The 21,409-nt window shown below is 45.7% G+C and overlaps 1 protein-coding gene across 2 annotated transcripts in view; it reads left to right on the plus strand.

Annotated features, from left to right (window-relative positions):
- Positions 1–21,409, plus strand: part of LOC116942209 (phospholipid-transporting ATPase ID-like) — a 109,096-nt gene that overhangs the window by 71,995 nt on the left and 15,692 nt on the right. For both annotated transcript variants that reach the window (XM_076066714.1, XM_032953897.2), the window contains 5 exons: positions 11,456–11,664; positions 16,123–16,166; positions 17,395–17,560; positions 18,054–18,242; positions 18,982–19,097. In XM_076066714.1, coding sequence (XP_075922829.1) covers positions 11,456–11,664; positions 16,123–16,166; positions 17,395–17,560; positions 18,054–18,242; positions 18,982–19,097 — 724 coding nt within the window. The remainder of the gene's footprint in view (positions 1–11,455; positions 11,665–16,122; positions 16,167–17,394; positions 17,561–18,053; positions 18,243–18,981; positions 19,098–21,409) is intronic.

A 21,409-nucleotide genomic window follows, 5' to 3' on the forward strand; every position in this document is an offset into this window, starting at 1 on the left:
TTTGTTACAGGAGTAATATTAATAATTTAACCTTGCAACGCGCCGCACGGTATTCGCGCGCTCTGGAAGAGGGAGACCGTTAAACCACAGACGGGCGGAGCAGGCATCCACTCGGTGAGCCGGTGCCAAATTCCACCCCCGGTTTTGAGTTATCGTGGCATTTAAGCAAGCGCCCTATGAATGTAAAATCTTTGTCAAGTCCACGTCTGTGGAGAAATTTGTCCCGAATATAATTACAGCTTACTCTGTCTCTGCTAATGAGATGACGCTGCTTTCGTGTACTCAGGGGAAAGCGCCACACCTATTTTATACTCTTTGGTTCTATTGGGTAAAGTCACGTAGGTAAAAAAATAACAAAAATCACGACGTTTCGGCCACAACACAAGCGGCCTTCATCAGGTGAAGGGACGAGACTGTCTGGAGTGAAAAAAGCCAAGCTCAGATCACGACCTTTAAGCTGTGTGAGAAGAAACAAAGCGCCTTGACAAAGGAATTAGCATATAATTTAGCATTGAAATGGCTCATTGAAATAGCTAAGTTAAAGTATACACATCCGCAGAGGCACCCCTTGACAAAGGAATTAGCACCTATTTTAGCACCTATTTTATTCGGGATCCTAACTTTCCTATTCTAGCTTCGAAAGTTAATGTCCGTTTAACATGCAACTAGCAACTCCTTGCAGAGCATTATGCTCTGGTGTGCGCACTGCCTGGTGTGGCCTCTAGAAGCGACTGCAGAAGTATTTGCGTCATGTGATCACCCGAAGCGGTTCTCTCTCGCGAAGCGATGCCTGGCGGCTCGCTGCATAGAAACCTCCATTCTGCATAGAAACCTCCAATAATAATCGGGGGTGGGGGGGGGGGGTGACAGCGGTTGGGGTGGGGGAATAATTGCTTAAGAATTTGAAAACATTTATTTACCAAAATGCCATCTTAACCACATTAACCGGCTTGATACACCACACCGAATAACCACATTAACCATGTGCCATGGCTGTAGGGATCATGTCCGCAGTGCGTGCGAGGAAAATAAATAATGAATGTGGCGCGCTCGATGAGTTTGCGCTGTCGTTCATTTGTTGGGAGGGTGGTGGGGGGGAGGCGGGGGGAGGGGAGGGAAGAGGTAGGGTCGGCACGAGACGGCGGTCGAGTCCCAGGCTTCAGCATTTGGACTCCACCCATGAGCTCATCAATATGCACGAGTGTGCGTGTCTGCCATTCTATCGTGGGGAGCGGCGGCGCAGCGGTTAGCGGCGGTGCCGCCGCTCACTGAAACCGGCGACCCCGATTCACGCTCACGGCCACCAACACCGGTGACGATTATCTGAACCGGTCCTGGGACTGGTCCACTGGGTCGACGCGCCCTTGAATGAGTACCTCGTGCGGTGCGTACACATCGCCACCAAGGGAGACGAAGGCAACCGGGTGTAGTGCTGGCCACCCCCACAATCCCGTGTGCCGTGCTGGCATCATAGGTGCCGGCTAACAGCACTTGCCCCAGCAGTCTGTTGAGGCCATATGGGGGATCTTTGTTTTTTTGTGTCATTTTATATTGGCCTTGTGGGCCAGGGATGTCAATGTATTTTCTCTCCTAAATATGAACCTGCGTGGGGTGGCCTCATACCCCCTCCCCACCTGGATCCGCCACTGGTGACATCACACACGAAGCTCCGACCACATGTGCCTCAAGTGTCACCACACGCTCGCTCATTAATATCAATGGGATTATCGCATGTCGCACGCTGCTTTCTTCTTCACCGAAGCTTCCCGTGGTTCGCTCGCATTTTACAAAATGAGGAGGCAACAGAGGAAGGTAAACATGGCGGGAGACACGTTTGTTTGGCTGCCTTGTGTTTGGTTTGGATTTCGTGCATCAACTAGGAAATCCCTGTCAAATGTCCTGACATCTTGACACACCCTGGATCTCCACCCATTTCACCAGCCCGCACCGACTATGGTGGCAAAGTATGGTCAAACATCCCTTTATTGTCGACACAGTGGATTCACAAAGGTCGGTGTAAACTATTATTGTTGTTATTATTGCGCAGTAAAGGCTGCGGTCCTGCGAATGCACGGGGTGTTGTGTCTACCATATGCCCACCTGCCACGATAACTGTAACTAAATCCTCAGGCGAGGGCCCCCATCATGCCCAAGCCAAGGGCGCTTGTGTCTCTCGTGTGGGTGTGTCGACGAGAGAGATGATGCGTAATAGATATCTATATATCAGCATATCTCTCAGCCGATCCGTGGAATCTCTGGCCAGCGATAGGAACCCGTGCCTGCCCGGTGTCGTCTTACGCCAGCAACCCGAGACTGCTTATCTGCGATACCGCATGAATCATGAATCGCCAACTTTTAACGCGGTTGTTTCATTCCTGCCGTTGTTGGCGCAGCGCGGGCGCCTACCCGTTTCCTATTAGCAATGCCACACGACTGGGCTCCTTTTTGTCCTCCCCCCCCCCCCGCCCTTTTTCTCTAATTTATTAATGATTTTATTTCACGAGCAAGCAACCCAATCCAACTCGTATGTCGACGACGACGACGACGGCGACGGCGACGTTGATAATACGCATCATTAGAGTTCCACATTTAATATGCAGGCCGGTCACACAAAAAAATCTGCAGCAGACCGGAATGAGTTCGAGTGACTCGCTCCCTTCTCACCTCTCGCTCATTCTGTGACCAAAACTTTCATTCGTCTCTGCCAAGCCGGCACAAAAACCATCGCCGGTATCTTTGCAAGCTGTTCCTCTTTCTCACCATTGTATCATTGGCCCCCTCTCTAATCTTTCTCGTCTTGAAGCCATCACATTGTTTATGCGTTGCTTAAGGGCACGCTTTGCAAAAAAAAGCGTGCTCCTTTTCCGCGTGTGAATTCTCCGCAGTCGTGCCATAAGACAAGCATTGTTAACCGCCCACAAAGGTGTAGTTAAATTATAGACCCGTGGAGGGGTTGAAGACCTGAATCAGTGTCTGGAGTATGATATGAAGTCAGAAAATTCTGACTGACTAAGGTGCCATGGCCAGAGCACCACATGACGAGTTACAATTGCAATTCTAATTTTAATAATTACGTTTAGAACCGGGCTAGCTGTTTGGTTAATTCATCGATTTATCCACTGATTAAATGGTTCATGTTGCTCGACTAATCGGATAATACGATATTAGTTGGGAAAAAAAAACGTCTCGCCTCTGTACCCACATGTGCCGCTGGACGGGAGGTGATATGTGGGGCTTGGTGATGTCATAGGCATCATCTGCTGGGCGTGGCTTGTATGGGTGTTCAGAATATAGGAATCCGATGGGCTATGAAGCTCTTTTTCACAGATGTCCAGTAGAGACGGCTTAGAACATTACCCGCCCCAACAAAGAATCCAAAAACATGATACGAGTGCAAAGTACAAGCAAGGTAAACAAATCGCCCAAACACAAACAAAGACAACACAGAACCATCCCCATCCTACCAGGCAAAGTCCACTGAGGTGTTAACTTATTTTTCAGAAGCGATCTGGCCGCACATGAGATAGCTCAACAAAGTGGCCCCCATCATTTGGACATTTCTAGCACCAGAAGGCCGGATGAAGGGTCAGCCACCGTGTTTAAAGGGGCCTGGATATTTTACACAAGAAAAATAGTCGATTACAATTTTAAGTCGATTCGTGCAATAAAAGGATTAATTGTCCCAACTCCAACTATGTTATTGCTAATAATTGTTATAATTGCAACGTCTCTTACAATAGCACAGGTGTGACGCGGCTGGCGTGACCTTGCGCACCATTCGTTGATACCCCGGTGGAATCGCTCACAACCGCAATTTAATTTATCCATGATCTGGATAACCCACCACCTTGTGAACCCGGGGGGCCTGACTGGTAGTGCTGGCCATCGTGAGTGGCGAGTGACGTCTCAAGCGGTACTGGGTGTGCCCTGCACCATCCCACTATGACCAGCGTGGTGAGATATCGTCAGCGTGGAGAGGGTATGGCATATTATTCGACAAAGCTATTTGGATGATTAACATTGCTACAAAACACCGACCAACTTGCTAATTTGTGATGCAGAACTAAAGTGAATGTGTCTGTAATATACAAACTCATTATTTTAAAAAATAATTCCGAAAACATTACTTGGCAAATATAAGTTCATGTTAAACATAAAAGCTTGGAACATGTGTGACGTATACCCTCAAGCAAGTATCCGTACATTTAAAATAACGTGGCTTATTTTCCATTCACAAAATTTGTGTTGTTGATATCTTCAATTTTTATTGTCAGTGGTTTCTCTGCGTACAGCGAGCCTGGCCGTGTGTTTAATTTTGCCAAGACGTTTTTCTCTTTTCTTTCTTTCTTTCTCTCTCGTCCTTCACTCTGTTGCAGCGAGGTAAGAGCAGCTGTGTTTGTGCACCCGCCACCGGGTTTAGCGTAGCACCCCGAGTCGGCGCACTCCCAAGTAGTAGAGCGGCAGCGGCAGTGCCGTGACCAAGGCCCCGCCATCTGCACGGCGCTATCGCGATCCCGTTCCGCGCACGCGCATGTCCTCATGCGCGCTTCAAGGCACGCGCACACGGCGCAGCTGTCTATGCATGCACACATTTGCGTGCATTGGCAACTCTGCCTCTTTGCATGCCTGTGCGTGTGAGCTTTTGTGAGATGTGGCTGTAGTGGTGAGCATACTACGGTGTGATCCCTGCTACCTGGGTAACAGCCATGATTGACATTTGGTATTTGGAGAGACAAAGGTGGCTGGGCATGGTGCAGACCTGCACAATCGCCTTGTGTGTCATTCTGATGCCAACCAACAGCACTTCAACACTGGTGCATCATGGCGAATGGGAGTTGAGTGTGAGTGCGTGCTTGTTTTGATGGCTTTGGATTATCTCTCCTCCTCCCTTCTGCCCTTAGGATCCCTAAGAGTGTGTCACCTTTTGTGTAGTTTTACTTTGGTTTCAAGTTCCTCTCCGGAACGCGTTTATGCCTGATGTTTTAAAAATAAATATATAGTTAAATATGTCAGTGTAGTGTCAGCATATGCTTGGATACTGTCAGCATGTACAGTGGGGGAAAAAAGTATTTGATCCCCTGCTGATTTTGTACGTTTGCCCACTGACAAAGAAATGATCAGTCTATAATTTTAATGTTAGGTTAATTTGAACAGTGAGAGACAGAATAACAACAACAAAAATCCAGAAAAACGCATGTCAAAAATGTTATAAATTGATTTGCATTTTAATTAGAGAAATAAGTATTTGACCCCCTCTCAATCAGAAAGATTTCTGGCTCCCAGGTGTCTTTTATACAGGTAACGAGCTGAGATTAGGAGCACACTCTTCAAGGGCGTGCTCCTAATCTCAGCTTGTTACCTGTATAAAAGACACCTGTCCACAGAAGCAATCAATCAATAAGATTCCAAACGCTCCACCATGGCCAAGACCAAATAGCTCTCCAAGGATGTCAGGGACAAAATTGTAGACCTACAAAAGGATGGAATGGGCTACAAGACCATTGCCATACAGCTTGGTGAGAAGGTGACAAAAGTTGGTGCGATTATTCGCAAATGGAAGAAACACAAAAGAACTGTCAATCTCCCTCGGCCTGGGGCTCCATGCAAGATCTCACCTCGTGGAGTTGCAATGATCATGAGAACGGTTAGGAATCATCCCAGAACTACACGGGAGGATTTTGTCAATGATCTCAAGGCAGCTGGGACCATAGTCACCAAGAAAACAATTGGTAACACACTACGCCGTGAAGGACTGAAATCCTTTAGCGCCCGCAAGGTCCCCCTGCTCAAGAAAGCACATATACATGCCCGTCTGAAGTTTGCCAATGAACATCTGAATGATTCAGAGGACAACTGGGTGAAAGTGTTGTGGTCAGGTGAGACCAAAATGGAGCTCTTTGGCATCAACTCAACTCGCCGTGTTTGGAGGAGGAGGAATGCTGCCTATGAACCCAAGAACACCATTCCCACCGTCAAACATGGAGGTGGAAACATTATGCTTTGGGGGTGTTTTTCTGCTAAGGGGACAGGACAACTTCACCGCATCAAAGGGACGATGGACGGGGCCATATACCGTCAAATCTTTGGTGAGAACCTCCTTCCCTCAGCCAGGGCATTGAAAATGGGTCGTGGATGGGTATTCCAGCATGACAATGACCCAAAACACACGGCCAAGGCAACAAAGGCGTGGCTCAAGAAGAAGCACATTAAGGTCCTGGAGTGGCCTAGCCAGTGTCCAGACCTTAATCCCATAGAAAATCTGTGGAGGGAGCTGAAGGTTCGAGTTGCCATACGTCAGCCTCGAAACCTTAATGATTGGAGAAGATCTGCAAAGAGGAGTGGGACAAAATCCCTCCTGAGATGTGTGCAAACCTGGTGGCCAACTACAAGAAACGTCTGACCTCTGTGATTGCCAACAAGGGTTTTACCACCATAACTCATATTTTGCAGAGGGGTCAAATACGTATTTCCCTCATTAAAATGCAAATCAATTTATAACATTTTTGACATGCGTTTTTCTGGATTTTTTTGTTATTCTGTTTCTCACTATTCAAATAAACCTACCATTGAAATTATAGACTGATCATTTCTTTGTCAGTGGGCAAACGTACAAATTCAGCAGGGGATCAAATACTTTTTTCCCTCACTGTACTTGGAATGCGGGGGATATGCAATGTTTGAAACATGATATGAGCGCGCAATGAATTCGCATTTGCAGCCTTGATTTTGGTCATCCAGCAAGTAGAAACCCCGCACTGAGAAGCTCCACTCTTAACATGTCCGCACCTGGAAACACATTGCAGTGAAAGCCAATGGAGAGTAGACGTTTACTTTTACAAAGGAAAGGACTGAATGCATTTGAGTGTACGCGCAGAGCACGGAGAATGACGTATTACGTAGAGCAGACGCTTGCGCAAAGCAAAAAAGCACAATCCATCATTTAAAAAATCCCATCCTAGACTGCTTATTTACGTTTGCAAATGTTATTTGAGTTGTTGTGATGAAGTAGGTTAAGTTGAAGGTTTGCGGTTGATATCCTGTGCCGCGTGGAACCTGTTGCCGCTCGCTTGCCCGCCCGCCCGCTCGCACGCGAACTGCAAAGAGCCACGCCGCTGTAGGAGTTTGCGTCCTCCTTTTGTCAGCGCTGCGAGCGAGCGAGACGTCCTGCCAAGGTGTTTCACGGCGATTGTGTCTCAGCTTGGGCAAACTTTTAACCGCTGACGGTCGAGCGCTTGAGAACGCCGCGTCCTTTACGCAGATATCCCCATGGTGTCGTTTGTGGTGCCAAGGAAAACTAAATAGCAGGTACCGTCAGCCCGTCGCGAAGCTAGTTTCCCTGGAGTTGTTGCCGTTGCTTAAGAACTGCCATCGCATTGTAACGTATCTGGTTGTGATGGGTCAAGCAGAATTACGGTCTAGATCGGTGGTTCTTCAACCTTTTTTGGCTGCTGTACCCCTTGTTGAGTTTTGTTTCAACCGAGTACCCCCTTGCCTGACCCATCATGGTTCTAGATTATCATATGGATTGACATAATCTATCATACTTATTTTATATTGGCATATTCATACGTGATTTTTCACCCATGACTCTCATGTATGACATCATTTCGCAGCTTTATGAATCACGTCGCGTACCCCCTGGGACATTGCCACGTACCCCCTGGGACATTGCCACGTACCCCCTGGGGTCCGTGTACCCCCGGCTGAGAACCACTGCTCTGGATGTATCGCGCATCGTGAGGGTTTGTCGATTCAGCATATTGTAAATTCCACACACGCTTGTGAGTCAGGGTCGACATTCGATTATTTATATCACTGTTGAGAATGTATATTGGTTTCGTCAAATAACGTAGTGTTATTGTATGGTGGCTAAAGGAAATGCCAATTGGCATACGTTGAAATTGGCTTGGTTAGTACATTGCCACACAAGACGTTGCAGCGGATTGGCCGTTGTCATATCGCCCATGCCCAGTAATGATGCAGAACATCATCAAGGTCTCATAATGAGCGTCTGCGTACCCCCACTGGTGCACAGTGTCTTTACATAGTGATAGGCCCTTATTTTATAATGCTGTAAAACATAAAAGCAACTTATGGCAAATCTGGATTTTAATGATCCTGACACCACTCGGAACAGTAGGCCACTGTGTTGGTCCATATTACAAATGCACCATGAATCTTTGTATGTTGAACTTCTTTCGTGCCGTTCGTAGCCAACTCTGCTAATAATATTTCGCACTTCCGATAATAATCGGAGGTGCGAGGTATTATTGTGGTTCATCCCCTTCCTTTTGGCCAGCAAGCCCTGCCATTACCCTGCTTGTGTGTGTCTGACTCATGAGGTGTACGGTGAGCAATGGAGTTGCGGTTAGCACCCAGCGCTACAAACCCGGCGGCACGAGTTCAATTCCCACCCACGGCCGGTTACCGGTGACGATTATCTGAACCAGTCCCGGGCATCCCCCTAGGTCGACTCAGCCTCAAATTAGTACTTGGTGCGATGTGTAAACATCGCCACTCGGGAGACAAAGTCGGCCGGGCGTGGTGCTGGCCACCCTCCCCGTCGTGTACCGTGCCGGCTTCCGTAGGTGCTCGCTGACAGCACTTGCTCCAACAGTCTGCTATAGGCTACACGGGGGATCTTCGCTTTGCTTGCCATGTACACATTTGTTACAGCCAAGTGGAATATTTGCGTTCGCCAGTGGCTGTGGTGTTTGCATCAGCTTGGTGAGCATGACTCAGAGACGGAACATTCCTCCGGTAAACTTTACAGGGTCTTAAAGTGGATTTCTGCTATTTAAGCTAAATAAACAGCCATGTGATTAAAGGTGTTTGCATTTGTAATTAAACCACTCGTTGTGTTACATGGCCATGTGCTGATTGGCTTCATGAACACTTGATTTGGAGCTTTCGTGACTGCAGGAATTACTTTTTGGTTCTTTCGGTAAAGTCATGTAGAAAGAAACAAATATTATTGAATTTATTTTTTTCTTTCTATGTGACTTTACCGAAAGAACCAAAGAGTAATTCATGAACACTGTTGACTGCACGGTATAGACAACGTGTATTTAATTACAATCCTTTGTCAATCGGCTGATAGACAAAGGGGCTCTCCCTATGCCTTGTTGCTCATTGGAATGATGTGACCATACTTCACCATGCTGTGAAGCGCAGGTTAGTGAAGGGGGGTTGTCCAGCATCAGTTTAGATGTAATTCGTCACCGATGGCGGCTGTAGCTTAGACTCAAACTCAGGTCGCTAGGTTTATAGTGCAATGCGCTAACCACTGTTCCTCCCACTTCTAGACCATTAGGAGGCCTTTAATGTAAGGTTGCAATGCATTGTTGGATGCCCCTTTTACATTTTGCTAGCTTCTGCTATTGCTCAACTGTTTGGCAGTTGACTTTGTTTCAACAACAGCAGCAGGCGTTAATTCGTGTAACCAAACACCCAATGAAGACCCTGCTGAGACAGTGAGATTCCTAATCAAGAGACTCCGTGGGTACATTCAGGATACAAGGAGACATTCAGGATACAAGCTGCGAAAATGTTGGCACAGACCAGCGAGCTATGCAAAGACGGGGCACGAGAGATCCATGAAAGCAATAGCTTAATTTCCGTATTATCTTTGGAAATATAGTTGTTTAAACGTATCATTTCTTGTGTTCTTTGGTTTAAGAGGCACTTTCCCTATCACGTGGATCATCTTATCCACACATCTTTAGGACGATTTGCTCCTTTTGTCCACGTACATAATTGTGGGTAAACACGAATAAGATGATTTTTTTCAACCACTTCTGGATAACTATTATCCGGGGGAAAGCTGCACATAATAGGGTAAACTTGGCACTTGCGGGAGACCATTTGCAGATGACCCGTCCTTTGTAGAAAAGCCCAGATATTGGGAATAAGATTTCACCACCTGCGGATAACGGGGTGAGTCTGGCACCCGTGGCAACCACTTATATAGATGACCCGTGTCTTAGATTATGATAATATTATTTGCCATATTTCCTTTATAAATGCAAGACGTTTTCGTCTGTGTTGGTTCAGGCGACTGGCACTTCTTCACAGCGGGTCATCAATCCTGCTTAGCTTCCCGAGATCTGACAAAACGGGATGTGGTCAAGCGCTCGTGTCTAACTCTGTATACGTTCGCATCGTCGAATGTAACAATCGTTTCAGCAGTTTTATAAAAACACAGGCCATGATTCTGTGCACTGATGCCTCGATGATAGGGCTATAGGTGTGTGTGTGTGTGTACAGGATATGCTTAACACATCCGCTCAAGTTTAAACACGGCTAAATATATCCTGAGACTCCACCCGTAGTGAGTCCCAGTGAGCATTTAAAACTTGGTATTATTATGATGTGGTAGTAACGCTAACTAATTTTTCATGTGGAGTTACTGGAAATCCCGATATCGGGTCAAAATACACTCCATGGTATTGCCACGATCCTTAAGTTAAACTTCGTTTTCTCTAAATAGACGAGTTGGCTTAACACCGGACCAAACTATTTCCCATATAATCACTACCCAGGTATTGCCTGGAACCGAAATTTGACAATTCCAGGTTACTGTCTGTATCGAGCAATACCACCTGTTGTCGTGTGGTATCATGTGTGTACTCTGAAGTTACCACGAAAATACTTTACTGCAGACCTGTACTATCCGGTTAATATAAGTAATCGATTACTCTGCCGATTATCGGTACGATCACTTAACATAATCGGACGACACGAAAACAGAAAAAAAGTCTCACTTCTATTCCCACGTGTGCCGCTGGACAGGAGGTGATGTGCTGGGCTCGTTGATGTCATTGGCATCGTAGGCCGCATCGCACTGGGGCATTGCTTGACGGGGGTTTCCCGCCTTCGGAGAGGCACATACCCTGTCAACCCATGTGCTTTAGCCGTATTCTTGTACAGGGAAATTGAGTTTTTACGTCCATACGGCGTACAGCCGTTTCAATACGGGCAAAATATATATTTAGTTTTTGATCTATTTTTAAAAAAATCTATTTATTTGTGTTTCTCCCTTGTGAGGGGAATTGTAGGTTGAACGTTGAGATTTATAAGGGCACGGGGTGACCAATAAGGTCTGAATTGGTCTGTAATAAGGTAGCGGCACTGATGAGGGGTTGAGAAGGTATGGAGGCATAATGTGGGGGCGGTCGCCATTTTTAAAGTGTTCCAAGTGATCGACCACACAAAAGTATTAACTGCGTTATTTTCAGTCGATCAATCAAGCAATCGTCCCATCTCTACTGTGTTTCAATAGCACCCGCGGGATCGCGACACAGAGATATCAATAGTCTCGGCGCCATAAGTATTGAGTACCGTACCTACAGGCGTGGGTATAACCTGCGATGGCCTCGGCCGGTCGTTGCAATAACGAGCACCGTTGAGGTCTCGCCGCCCGCGTGACGTCTGTACCCCCCCCCTCGCTGTGCAGTGTGGAGGTTATACGGTTAGGCCACAGCTATTTCATCAACTGGGACCGCAAGATGTACTACGGAAAGCGGGACACGCCGGCTGAGGTGCGCACCACCACGCTCAACGAGGAGCTCGGGCAAATCGAGTACATCTTCTCCGATAAGACGGGCACGCTCACGCAGAACATCATGACCTTCAACAAGTGCTCCATCAACGGCCGCGTTTACGGTACGCACGGAGGCAGCACCACCGCCTTGCGTTATTGCGGTGCGCTGTGGGTTAATCGCGAAACTTTTCTGTTGGCCTTACCAAACTATTAAACATGAATCAAAATGGAGTTCTGCTTTTATATATATGTGCTTTTCCACAAAGGCAAATGTCCCCCCATGTAGACCTGAACTGACTGTTGGGGCAAGTGCTGCCAATGAGCACACCTGAACACGCAAGTGCAAAAGTGCACACAAACACACACACGTGTGCCCTCGCACGCAGCTCTTCTGCACTCGCCAAGGAGGAGATGACCTCCACGTTTCATTCCCAGTGACCGAATTGGCGTGGACAGTGATTCGGTAAAAAAAAAACCTCACGGTTTTACACACTGCCTGTGACAATGCAGAAGGTGTTTGTGTATTAATTTACTTGTATATTTGCTTTGTGTCCCTCCTAATAATTCAGGTTGTGTGTGTGGTCATATTTAAACAAATATAGGTACCGGAAAAACTTTATTATTTTATGCAGCTAATGAGCATGCGATGATGTTGATGATAGATGATGAATGACAATAGATAACAGTAATGGTAATAATGATGTGTTGTATGTGGATTAAGGTTGTGTCCAAAGGTTTTTTTTTTTAACTGAAGGTTATAGCACTGGCTCGTCAGCTTGTGCGTGATTATACACGCAGTATGTATACCTTGCTGGACAACAAATATATATTAAAAAAAATGTTTTTTCTCAATCGTACTTTTTGTGTATATCCTATTAAGATAAAATTATTGGTATAGATACCCTCCCTTATGTGGTTAAGTGCCTGGCAAGCCAGGAGGAGGATCACACAAACACACACACACGCTTATCCTGTGTCACGTGCCCTATTAATGATTCACAAGACGTGATGACGTCTGCCGGAAAAGGCTCCGTAATGTGCAATTTTAATTCAAAAACAACGGCAAGACATTTCCACTGCTTCACCTTGCCTCTGTTGCCAGCAGGCCTTGGCACGGTAAGGTAAAAGGTAAAAGATAAAAAACAACGAGCCTACCTTTACCCTACCTTACCACAATACAATCACTCTACCCTACCTTTTACTCTTCAGCAGGTAAGGTAAAAGGTTAAAGGCAACGAGCCTACCTTTACCCTACCTTTTTTACCTTTACCCCATACAAATTACCCGATTATAGGGTAATTACTGGGGTACTACATATGAAAAAGGTTTATAACAGGCAAATGCTAGGTAGAGTGCTTTATTCATCTATAGAATACTCTCGATTATTCCAATTTTACACGCTTTCTTTAAACTCACTCTGTTGTTGTCATTGTTGTATCCTCAAATCTTGTAACTCAATTTTAACCCACTTCCCAATGTGGTTTCGACTGCAAACTTGGTATACTTATGTCATACTGATGACAATACTATATTCTATCATTAAAAATAAAATACAAATATTTTTAAACATTATTTTTTATGTTATGTTTCGGCTTGGCTCTAATTGTCCACTGTCAACTGACGTTGGCTGTAATTGCCCACGGCCCCTTACGTTGTGGCGAGCTTCGGGGCCACTTCCTGGAGTCGTGGAGTTCTGTCATTACTCGTAGATTTCATAATAGCGTGTTTTTAAAAAAGTTTAAAAAAAATATTACTTATTAAATGGAGGCCACGGACTGTGCCACGGAGCTTTTAGTGGTCAACAAGGCACCGTATTTAGCGGGTAATACTTCGCGCTACCTTTACCCTACTGGGTAATTCTTCCGCGCTACCTTTACCCTACCGTTTACCTTACCCCTTGGCATGTCCACACCTTTACCCTTTACCCTTTTACCCGGTAATAAAGGTAAATTACCATACCTTGCCGAGGCCTAGTTGCCAGCCTAAGACTTTTAACAGTATTACAAGCAAACAAATATGCACCGCTTTACGAGTGTAACACGAAGATGGGTAATGTCGCACGCCAACAGTTGTATCATTTACGCGAGTTTTCGTGGCTGTTGCTGCTGCAGTCGTGGAAGGCCTTCCTCGTTCCTCCCCTTGTTGAGGCGAAACATTCTGTAGCCGCGCACGGAGTCGGCGGGACAGTAGAGATTCATTATTAATCGAGGATGTTTTCAACGCGATGCGCTTCACCGGATGAGCAGAGTGCATTCATTTCATTATTAATCGTGCTGTTTTCTATTCATCTCATCAGATGGAAAATTTTGCATTGTATTGCTGCCTCCCCGGCCCCTTCGTGTGGAAGCATTGCATGCGTTGCTCGTGAAGCGTATCCTGTTCGGGTCCAGCGTAACGTGGCATTGAGCTTTTGGTTGACTTTTTGACGCGAGTAGGGAAAATTACAACCGTAAAAATAATTAATCAGACAACCTTGACTCTTGTCGGATTTGTCACGCGATGGCTTGCTGACGGTGCATGTACAGGCGTTTTGTCAATCCACTGCTGGATGAGGTTCCTCCCCACCCGCAGCTTGTGCGTTGTGGGGGGTATTTGACCATACTTCATTTAGAGGTGGTGGATTATCATTCTTGGTATCACGAATTGGCTTTACAGTTGGGCATCGCATGTCATTTTATTAGAACTGAAATTCAGACAGAAAGAATTCGTCCACTTTTCTTGATAGGCGAGTAAATGCGCATAAAAATTATTAAAACACAACAGAAATTTATTGTATGTTGAACTTATTTTGCGCCGTACGTAACCAACCGCGCTAATCGGAGGTGCAAATGTACAGTGAGGGAAAAAAGTATTTGATCCCCTGCTGATTTTGTACGTTTGCCCACTGACAAAGAAATGATCAGTCTATAATTTTAATGGTAGGTTTATTTGAACAGTGAGAGACAGAATAACAACAATAAAATCCAGAAAAACGCATGTCAAAAATTTTATAAATTGATTTGCATTTTAATGATGGAAATAAGTATTTGACCCCTCTACAAAACATGACTTAGTACTTGGTGGCAAAACCCTTGTTGGCATTCACAGAGGTCAGACGTTTCTTGTAGTTGGCCACCAGGTTTGCACACATCTCAGAAGGGATTTTGTCCCACTCCTCTTTGCAGATCTTCTCCAAGTCATTGAGGTTTCGAGCCTGACGTTTGGCAACTCGAACCTTCAGCTCCCTCCACAGATTTTCTATGGGATTAAGGTCTGGAGACTGGCTAGGCCACTCCAGGACCTTAATGTGCTTCTTCTTGAGCCACTCCTTTGTTGCCTTGGCCGTGTGTTTTGGGTCATTGTCATGCTGGAATACCCATCCACGACCCATTTTCCATGCCCTAGCTGAGGGAAGGAGGTTCTCACCCAAGATTTGACGGTACATGGCCCCGTCCATCGTCCCTTTGATGCGGTGAAGTTGTCCTGTCCCCTTAGCAGAAAAACACCCCCAAAGCATAATGTTTCCACCTCCATGTTTGACGGTGGGGATGGTGTTCTTGGGGTCATAGGCAGCATTCCTCCTCCTCCAAACACGGCGAGTTTAGTTGATGCCAAGGAGCTCCATTTTGGTCTCATCTGACCACAACACTTTCACCCAGTTGTCCTCTGAATCATTCAGGTGTTCATTGGCAAACTTCAGACGGGCATGTATATGTGTTTATAACATTTTTGACATGCGTTTTTCTGGATTTTTTTTGTTATTCTGTTTTTCAATGTTCAAATAAACCTACCATTAAAATTATAGACTGATCATTTCTTTGTCAGTGGGCAAATGTACAAAATCAGCAGGGGATCACATACTTTTTTTTCCCTCACTGTACGTGTGCATCTTGACATGTAGGTTATATACGTGGGCATTGTGTGATGTTCCTTGTGAAATAGGAAAAATGTGAACGTCTTTGCAAATTGTGATGGTCGGGCGGTTTGCGGAGCACGGTGCTTTAGGGCGAGTTGACTGAAGAGATCACGGAGCCATTGTGCCGTTAATGAAGCACTCATGAATGTTTCGCCTTTTGTGGATATTTAAATTAGACCAAAATGAACTCTGACCTTTTATCAATTGCACACTTGTTCTTGTAATGTGTCATATGGCAATACTACCCAGAGGCAAAAACTACCAATGTCTTAATGTTTTGCACCGAAATTATTACCCACGACCGAATTGCATGAAATCTAATTTGATACTGCTATATGCACCGTAGTTGTTGATTATTGTTGCTGTGGTTGTTGTTATTGACATCATTCGTTTGGGTCTAAATCGCCTACGATTTATAAATATAAGAACAAACTTTGGCTGCTACCTTGTATCAGTTTTTTTGTGGAAGAGTGTTCACTGCTGTATGCTTTATGCTATACACTTTTAACTGGATTGGATTTCTTAAATTATTACAGCCTGTTACATTGTGTCCACGTTTGTTGCTTTTAGTGTGGATCTGTGCTCATTAGTTGTTTTACCATGTCCTGGGCACTATACTTAAGATAAGTTTTAAATCGTGTTAAAATGTCATTGCTAGGACTAATTGCATTCCCTTGCTTTGCAGGAGGAGCATATGATGTTACGGGTCACAAAGTGGAAATCAATGAGGTAACTAAAACCTGTTGCTGATGTTTGAATACACGCCACTGTATGCTGCTGTGGGTGCTTAACCAATGATCTTAAATCACCTCTTTCTGCATCATTGGGCCATTCTCGGTCCCGGAGTAGAACACTCTATCTATGGCAAATAATGCACTTTTGTACAATCTTTTTGTTGGTACCGAGGCCCTCCGTCATTTGGAGGGAGTCCTCTTACCAATAACATTTGGTAAACGAGCGGTGTTTGTTTCCCAAACTTGACTGCTGATGAGAACCAGGAGCTGAAATATGATGCAAATTTTCTTTGCCAAACGATTGCTGCTGGGGTACATCTAAAATACCAATAGGCCGATAGACTAAGACATTTCCTTTGTTCATTGTAAAGATACAGAAAGTCGACAACTTTATAACCAATGACGCGCCACTAACATTTTGTACTGAAGCAAGAGCTGCACTATCCTCTCATTTGAGCGTATTGTGCATTTTGCAAAATTTAGAACAAAGTACGGCACAATAAATGTACGTAATGAGTAGACACTCTGCATTAAACGGCGGTGTTGTACCATGTTGATTTTATGTCATATCTTGCACGGTATAAAATAGACTTTGTTCATCACTTTGGCTTGCCTGTGTTAAACTTCAGAACATAATGAGATTTATAAGGCTTCCAGATAGGTGCTACGTTTTAAAGAAATTAATCGAAGGCGTTTTATTTATTCCTGTTTGGAGCTTGATACATGGGATTTAAAGTGGTTATTTGGCAGAGTGTGTTGCGCTGGCTCGGCTGACATGTGGTGCTGGAATTGAGGCATGATTGCCTGTGCTGCCTTGCTCCGGCAGGAGAAGTCTCCTGCGCCAGCGGTGGTGAGACGTTAACTACCTCGCCTAGTATACAGGAGGCCATGGGTTTGATTCCGACCCTGACGCCTGCTGTATATTTGGAGTTAGCATGTTCTCTCTTCCCTTGATCATGTGCAATTTTCTCCAGGTCCTGCGTTTTTTCCCACTACATTTAGAAACGTGCGTTTCGAGTTTTGGGCTGCTTTACATTTCCACATAATCAGCCACTTCGTTAGGCTATCATTTGTGGCCAGGTCTCTTCTGAAAAAAGAACTCTATAGCTCAGTGGGCTAACCAACTAAAATAAAAATCAAAGTTTACTAAGCTCATGCAGCTTGTGTTTGTTGTGTCATTCCTCTCTCTCTCTCTCTTGCTCTCCCGTACGCTCTCATCGCAGAGGTCGGTGCCAGTGGATTTCTCAAGGAACCTGCTGGCCGACCGGCGGTTCTTCTTCTACGATCAGACCATGCTGGAGGCCATACGCCTGGGCGAGTGGGGAGTGCACGAGTTCTTCCGTTTGCTTGCACTCTGCCACACCGTGATGCCCGAGGAGAAGACCGAGGGTACATGGAGATCCCTGCGTCCCCCGCCGCTCCCCTGCATCCCTCGCCTCACCACATGGCCACTTTTGCAGCCCATTTTGTCAATACACTCCTGAGTGAGGGCCTTCCCACAGCCTGCAGGCCACGAGGGTTTTTTTTTTACCTCGTCAGTCACAGAAAGGATTTGTGAAGGTGGGGAGCATAGATATGGGATCGTAGAAATACAGTACAACAGAATATTAAGTTGCACTACCCTCTGCTGAACCCGTATAACAGATTGGCTTTAATTGGAATGTGGAATTTCCACTGCTGGCTGAGGGCATTCAGTAGACTTGACCTTGCCCGACATTCATTTGGTCTTAGCGACATCTTAGCTTTGTTCACTGTCGTCCTCTTACATCAGGGGCACGCATGACTCATCGTAATTGCTCCGTGTGTTTTCACGTAATTTCTTGTCCCCTACCTCCGCCCCCGCCCCCCCCCCCCGCGTCCACCACCACCCACGGCACCCCAGGGGAGCTGGCTTACCAGGCCCAGTCCCCCGATGAGGGCGCCTTGGTGACGGCCGCACGCAACTTTGACTTCGTTTTCCGCTCGCGCACGCCCGAGACTATCACGCTGCACGAGCTGGGAGAACCGCGCACCTACCAGCTGCTCGCCATCCTTGACTTCAACAACTTCCGCAAGCGCATGTCCGTCATCGGTCAGTCGCTTGTCCCCCTCGCCCCCACGTCTGTTGGCCGTTGCTGTGAGCGCAGTGAATTTTGGGAGGTTGTACAATTCTGCTTTGGATTCTTTCTAAACGTTTGGATTTTTCAGTGAGTGCTCGCCCCCCACTCCTGCGGAGACGTTTGTAGTTATTTTGCTAAATAATGCGGTGTTATGGTTTGGGGAAAAAAACAGTTCTCTTTTCATATCAAAGTATGGAAAAAAAGAATAGGTTTTACCCTTTCTGGCAATAAAACCGGTGTTAAGATGTTCAAACATCAAATAGAAACCTTTTGCAAGGAACAAAAGTCTGCATTAACCACACGTACTTGTGGTGAACATGCAAACAAACATGCTCTGATAATATATGCATTGTCTTGATTCCGCTGGAGACTTTATTCCTCTGGTGTAGGCCAATCGGTTTCAAAGACGATGCATATCTTCTCAGAGTTACTTTGATACTGGCAAAAAGGTCCCATGATATAGCTTTGCTGAAATGCTGCACAAAAAAAACCAAGTGCCCTAAATTGGAAGAAAAATGTATAAAAAATATGTCTCATGAAGACAGGCCATTGTGTACTAACGTACGTTTGTTTTCTGTCTGAGGGCAGCGTCATTGACGAATGTGAGTTTTTGTTACTTGTGCGCCAGCGCCAACGCAATATCACATTATTTTTAGCGGACGTTTTATCACAGGACCGAACGTGTGTGTGTGTGCGTGTTTTTGTTGGTAGTGCGGAATGCTGAAGGTCGGCTGAAGCTGTACTGCAAAGGCGCCGACTCTGTGATATTTGAGAGGCTTCACCCCTGCAACCAGCAGCTCGTGAACATCACCGCAGACCACCTGAGTGTGAGTTTCTCACCACGTCTGCACCCAGATGGCCCTATGGCCATAGTCAAGCAAGGACACTGGGGCTGTGTGGAAACATCTAGAAATACGGATGTGTTATTGGTCCATCCCTGTTGGCTCTCCGGTCCAATATTGTATCGAGCAACATTTTCCTTTGCAAATAAAACTCTGCACCAGATTCGACCTTCTGGGTCTCATGAGCACAACTCAAAAGTTCAAACCAGTCCAGAAAAACTGTTAACAGGGCTTTTATTTGAATGTGTTATTTTATTATAAATATATAAAATTATAATTGCTAGTGCCCACATGAATGCAGCACTATTTAGTGACCGCCACATGACCATACTGCCATGTGACCACTACCATTATGTGTGCCCCCCTCCCTTCCTCATATATGTCATGGTTAGGAAAGTGAGTCTGTCACAGAGGGCTTTTTGGCAATTTCCCAATGTGGATGACCCTTACCTCTTAAATAAATGCCACGGTTTGTTTCATATTTTCTCGAAATGCAAATTAAAATAAATGGCAACCAATTACTATGAGACCTTGCAAATAAAATTCCGTTTAAGTGTATCCAGGATTTTTGTTGCCGACTTCCTCTTGGCATGTTACATGCAGCAAGTTACCTATGCCAACGTGTTATTTTAATGGAGGTTCCACAAGATGCACTGCTACTAGCTGAACTGTTATCATTTTTCAGGGAAATGTCACCAGTGGATTTGTTGTCTTAAAACTGTTAACATGTTTATTTGTCTTACCTTGAATTGCATCGGCATAATTAAATCATAACAAAATACTATCTCCCAACCATCAATGCATTTGACCAAACCGTAGGGCACATTGTGAATCACTACCAACTTCGGGATTTCAACGGAAAGCAGCAGTAGCAGCAGCTCATTCTGCCTCACCTCGAGCCATTACACGTTGCTGTCAAACTTGGATATAGATCTTTAAGTTGCGAAAACCTATGCAGTTGTGTTATGTAGAATTATATGTGAATCCAAATAAATGCATCAAGCAAAAATATTTGCAGTAGAGGGAGTCAAAACCCAAAGTATCAGAATTGCAGGCAATTTATATTTGTTAAAGGCTTTAACATTGGTATTGAAAACAAAAATACACGCAGTGCACTGTCTACATTTCATAGCCGGTTGTATTACTTTTAATCCTAAAACACTAATCTCCTACTCCTCCTCCAAACCCCCGCCTCCTTTCCTCTCCCGTCTCCCTCCCCCCACTCTCCCACAGGTCTCACACCACTGCTAAGGGGTCTTACCCCCCCTACTGGCCACTCGTGTTATTTACGGCACAAAAGCGTGTGCCCGTGTTAGGATTCCGTCTGTTACTCTCCTCTTTCCGACACTAAGGAGCCAATCCAGTTGCTGTTATATCTTCCATTCGGTTGCCCTCCCGGCCGCCGCTCCCTGGCCTGAAGGCGGCAGGTCCTCCACACCCGAGCCATCAGTTACAGGACCAAATCGCGCCCCCTACGTCACCTCCTATCACGTGGGGCGACGTCTCTGCAGCGTGAGGCGGCCACGTTGAGGGGGCTTCCCTTTACCTCCGTCCCAGGCTACCCTCTGTGGCGTAACCCACGCCTCCCCCCACTTCTTTGCTCGTCATCATCATCCAGTCATGTTTTGCTATCAACTTAAAGCAGTTGAATCTCAGGGACTGCTTCGCATCTTATGAGTGTGCATTCGTGGAATATGTGTGTGCCCATGTTGTTTTCTGGGAGGACCCGTTACCCTTGCTCACCTCGCTCTGTGTTACGTTTGATGCCTTCCTCTCGTGTAATGTTTGCACTTGGCCCAATCCTTGCCGTCGCCCCAACTCATATGAGATGGTGCTTAGCATATTCTCCTGATTATAAGAGGCACCCCCACAACTGAGGGAAAAAATAAACCCATGTCAGAAAGTAGAACATAAAAGTTAATTTTATTTTTTGCTCTGACATGGGCGTGCACTTTAATTACAAGCTTCTTACACCTTTAATATGTAGGAACATGTAATGGGACGCATTGGCAAGCAGACAAATTAGGACGGTGATGTGCATCATTACAACGGTGTACCTGTCTGTGTGCAGATACATCTTGGTGTCACTGTGAATGAATTGACGTGGCCAGAGAGTACAGCAACCTCAATTATGTTTATCAAACTACTGAATTTCATCTTCGCTTCGAGCCAGGCAGCCTGCTTGTTGCGTTGAGCGTTGTTGTATGTGTGCAACGCTCAACACTTTTATTTTTAGCGTTATTCCCCTGCAGCGCAACGCCTTGCTGCCGCTCGTCCCCGCAGCGGTCATTGCCATC

Source organism: Petromyzon marinus, chromosome 13 (genome assembly GCF_048934315.1).
Source record: "Petromyzon marinus isolate PM22_M1 ecotype Great Lakes invasive population chromosome 13, UKy_Petmar_22M1.pri1.0, whole genome shotgun sequence".
Classification (NCBI taxonomy): Eukaryota; Metazoa; Chordata; class Hyperoartia; order Petromyzontiformes; family Petromyzontidae; genus Petromyzon; species Petromyzon marinus.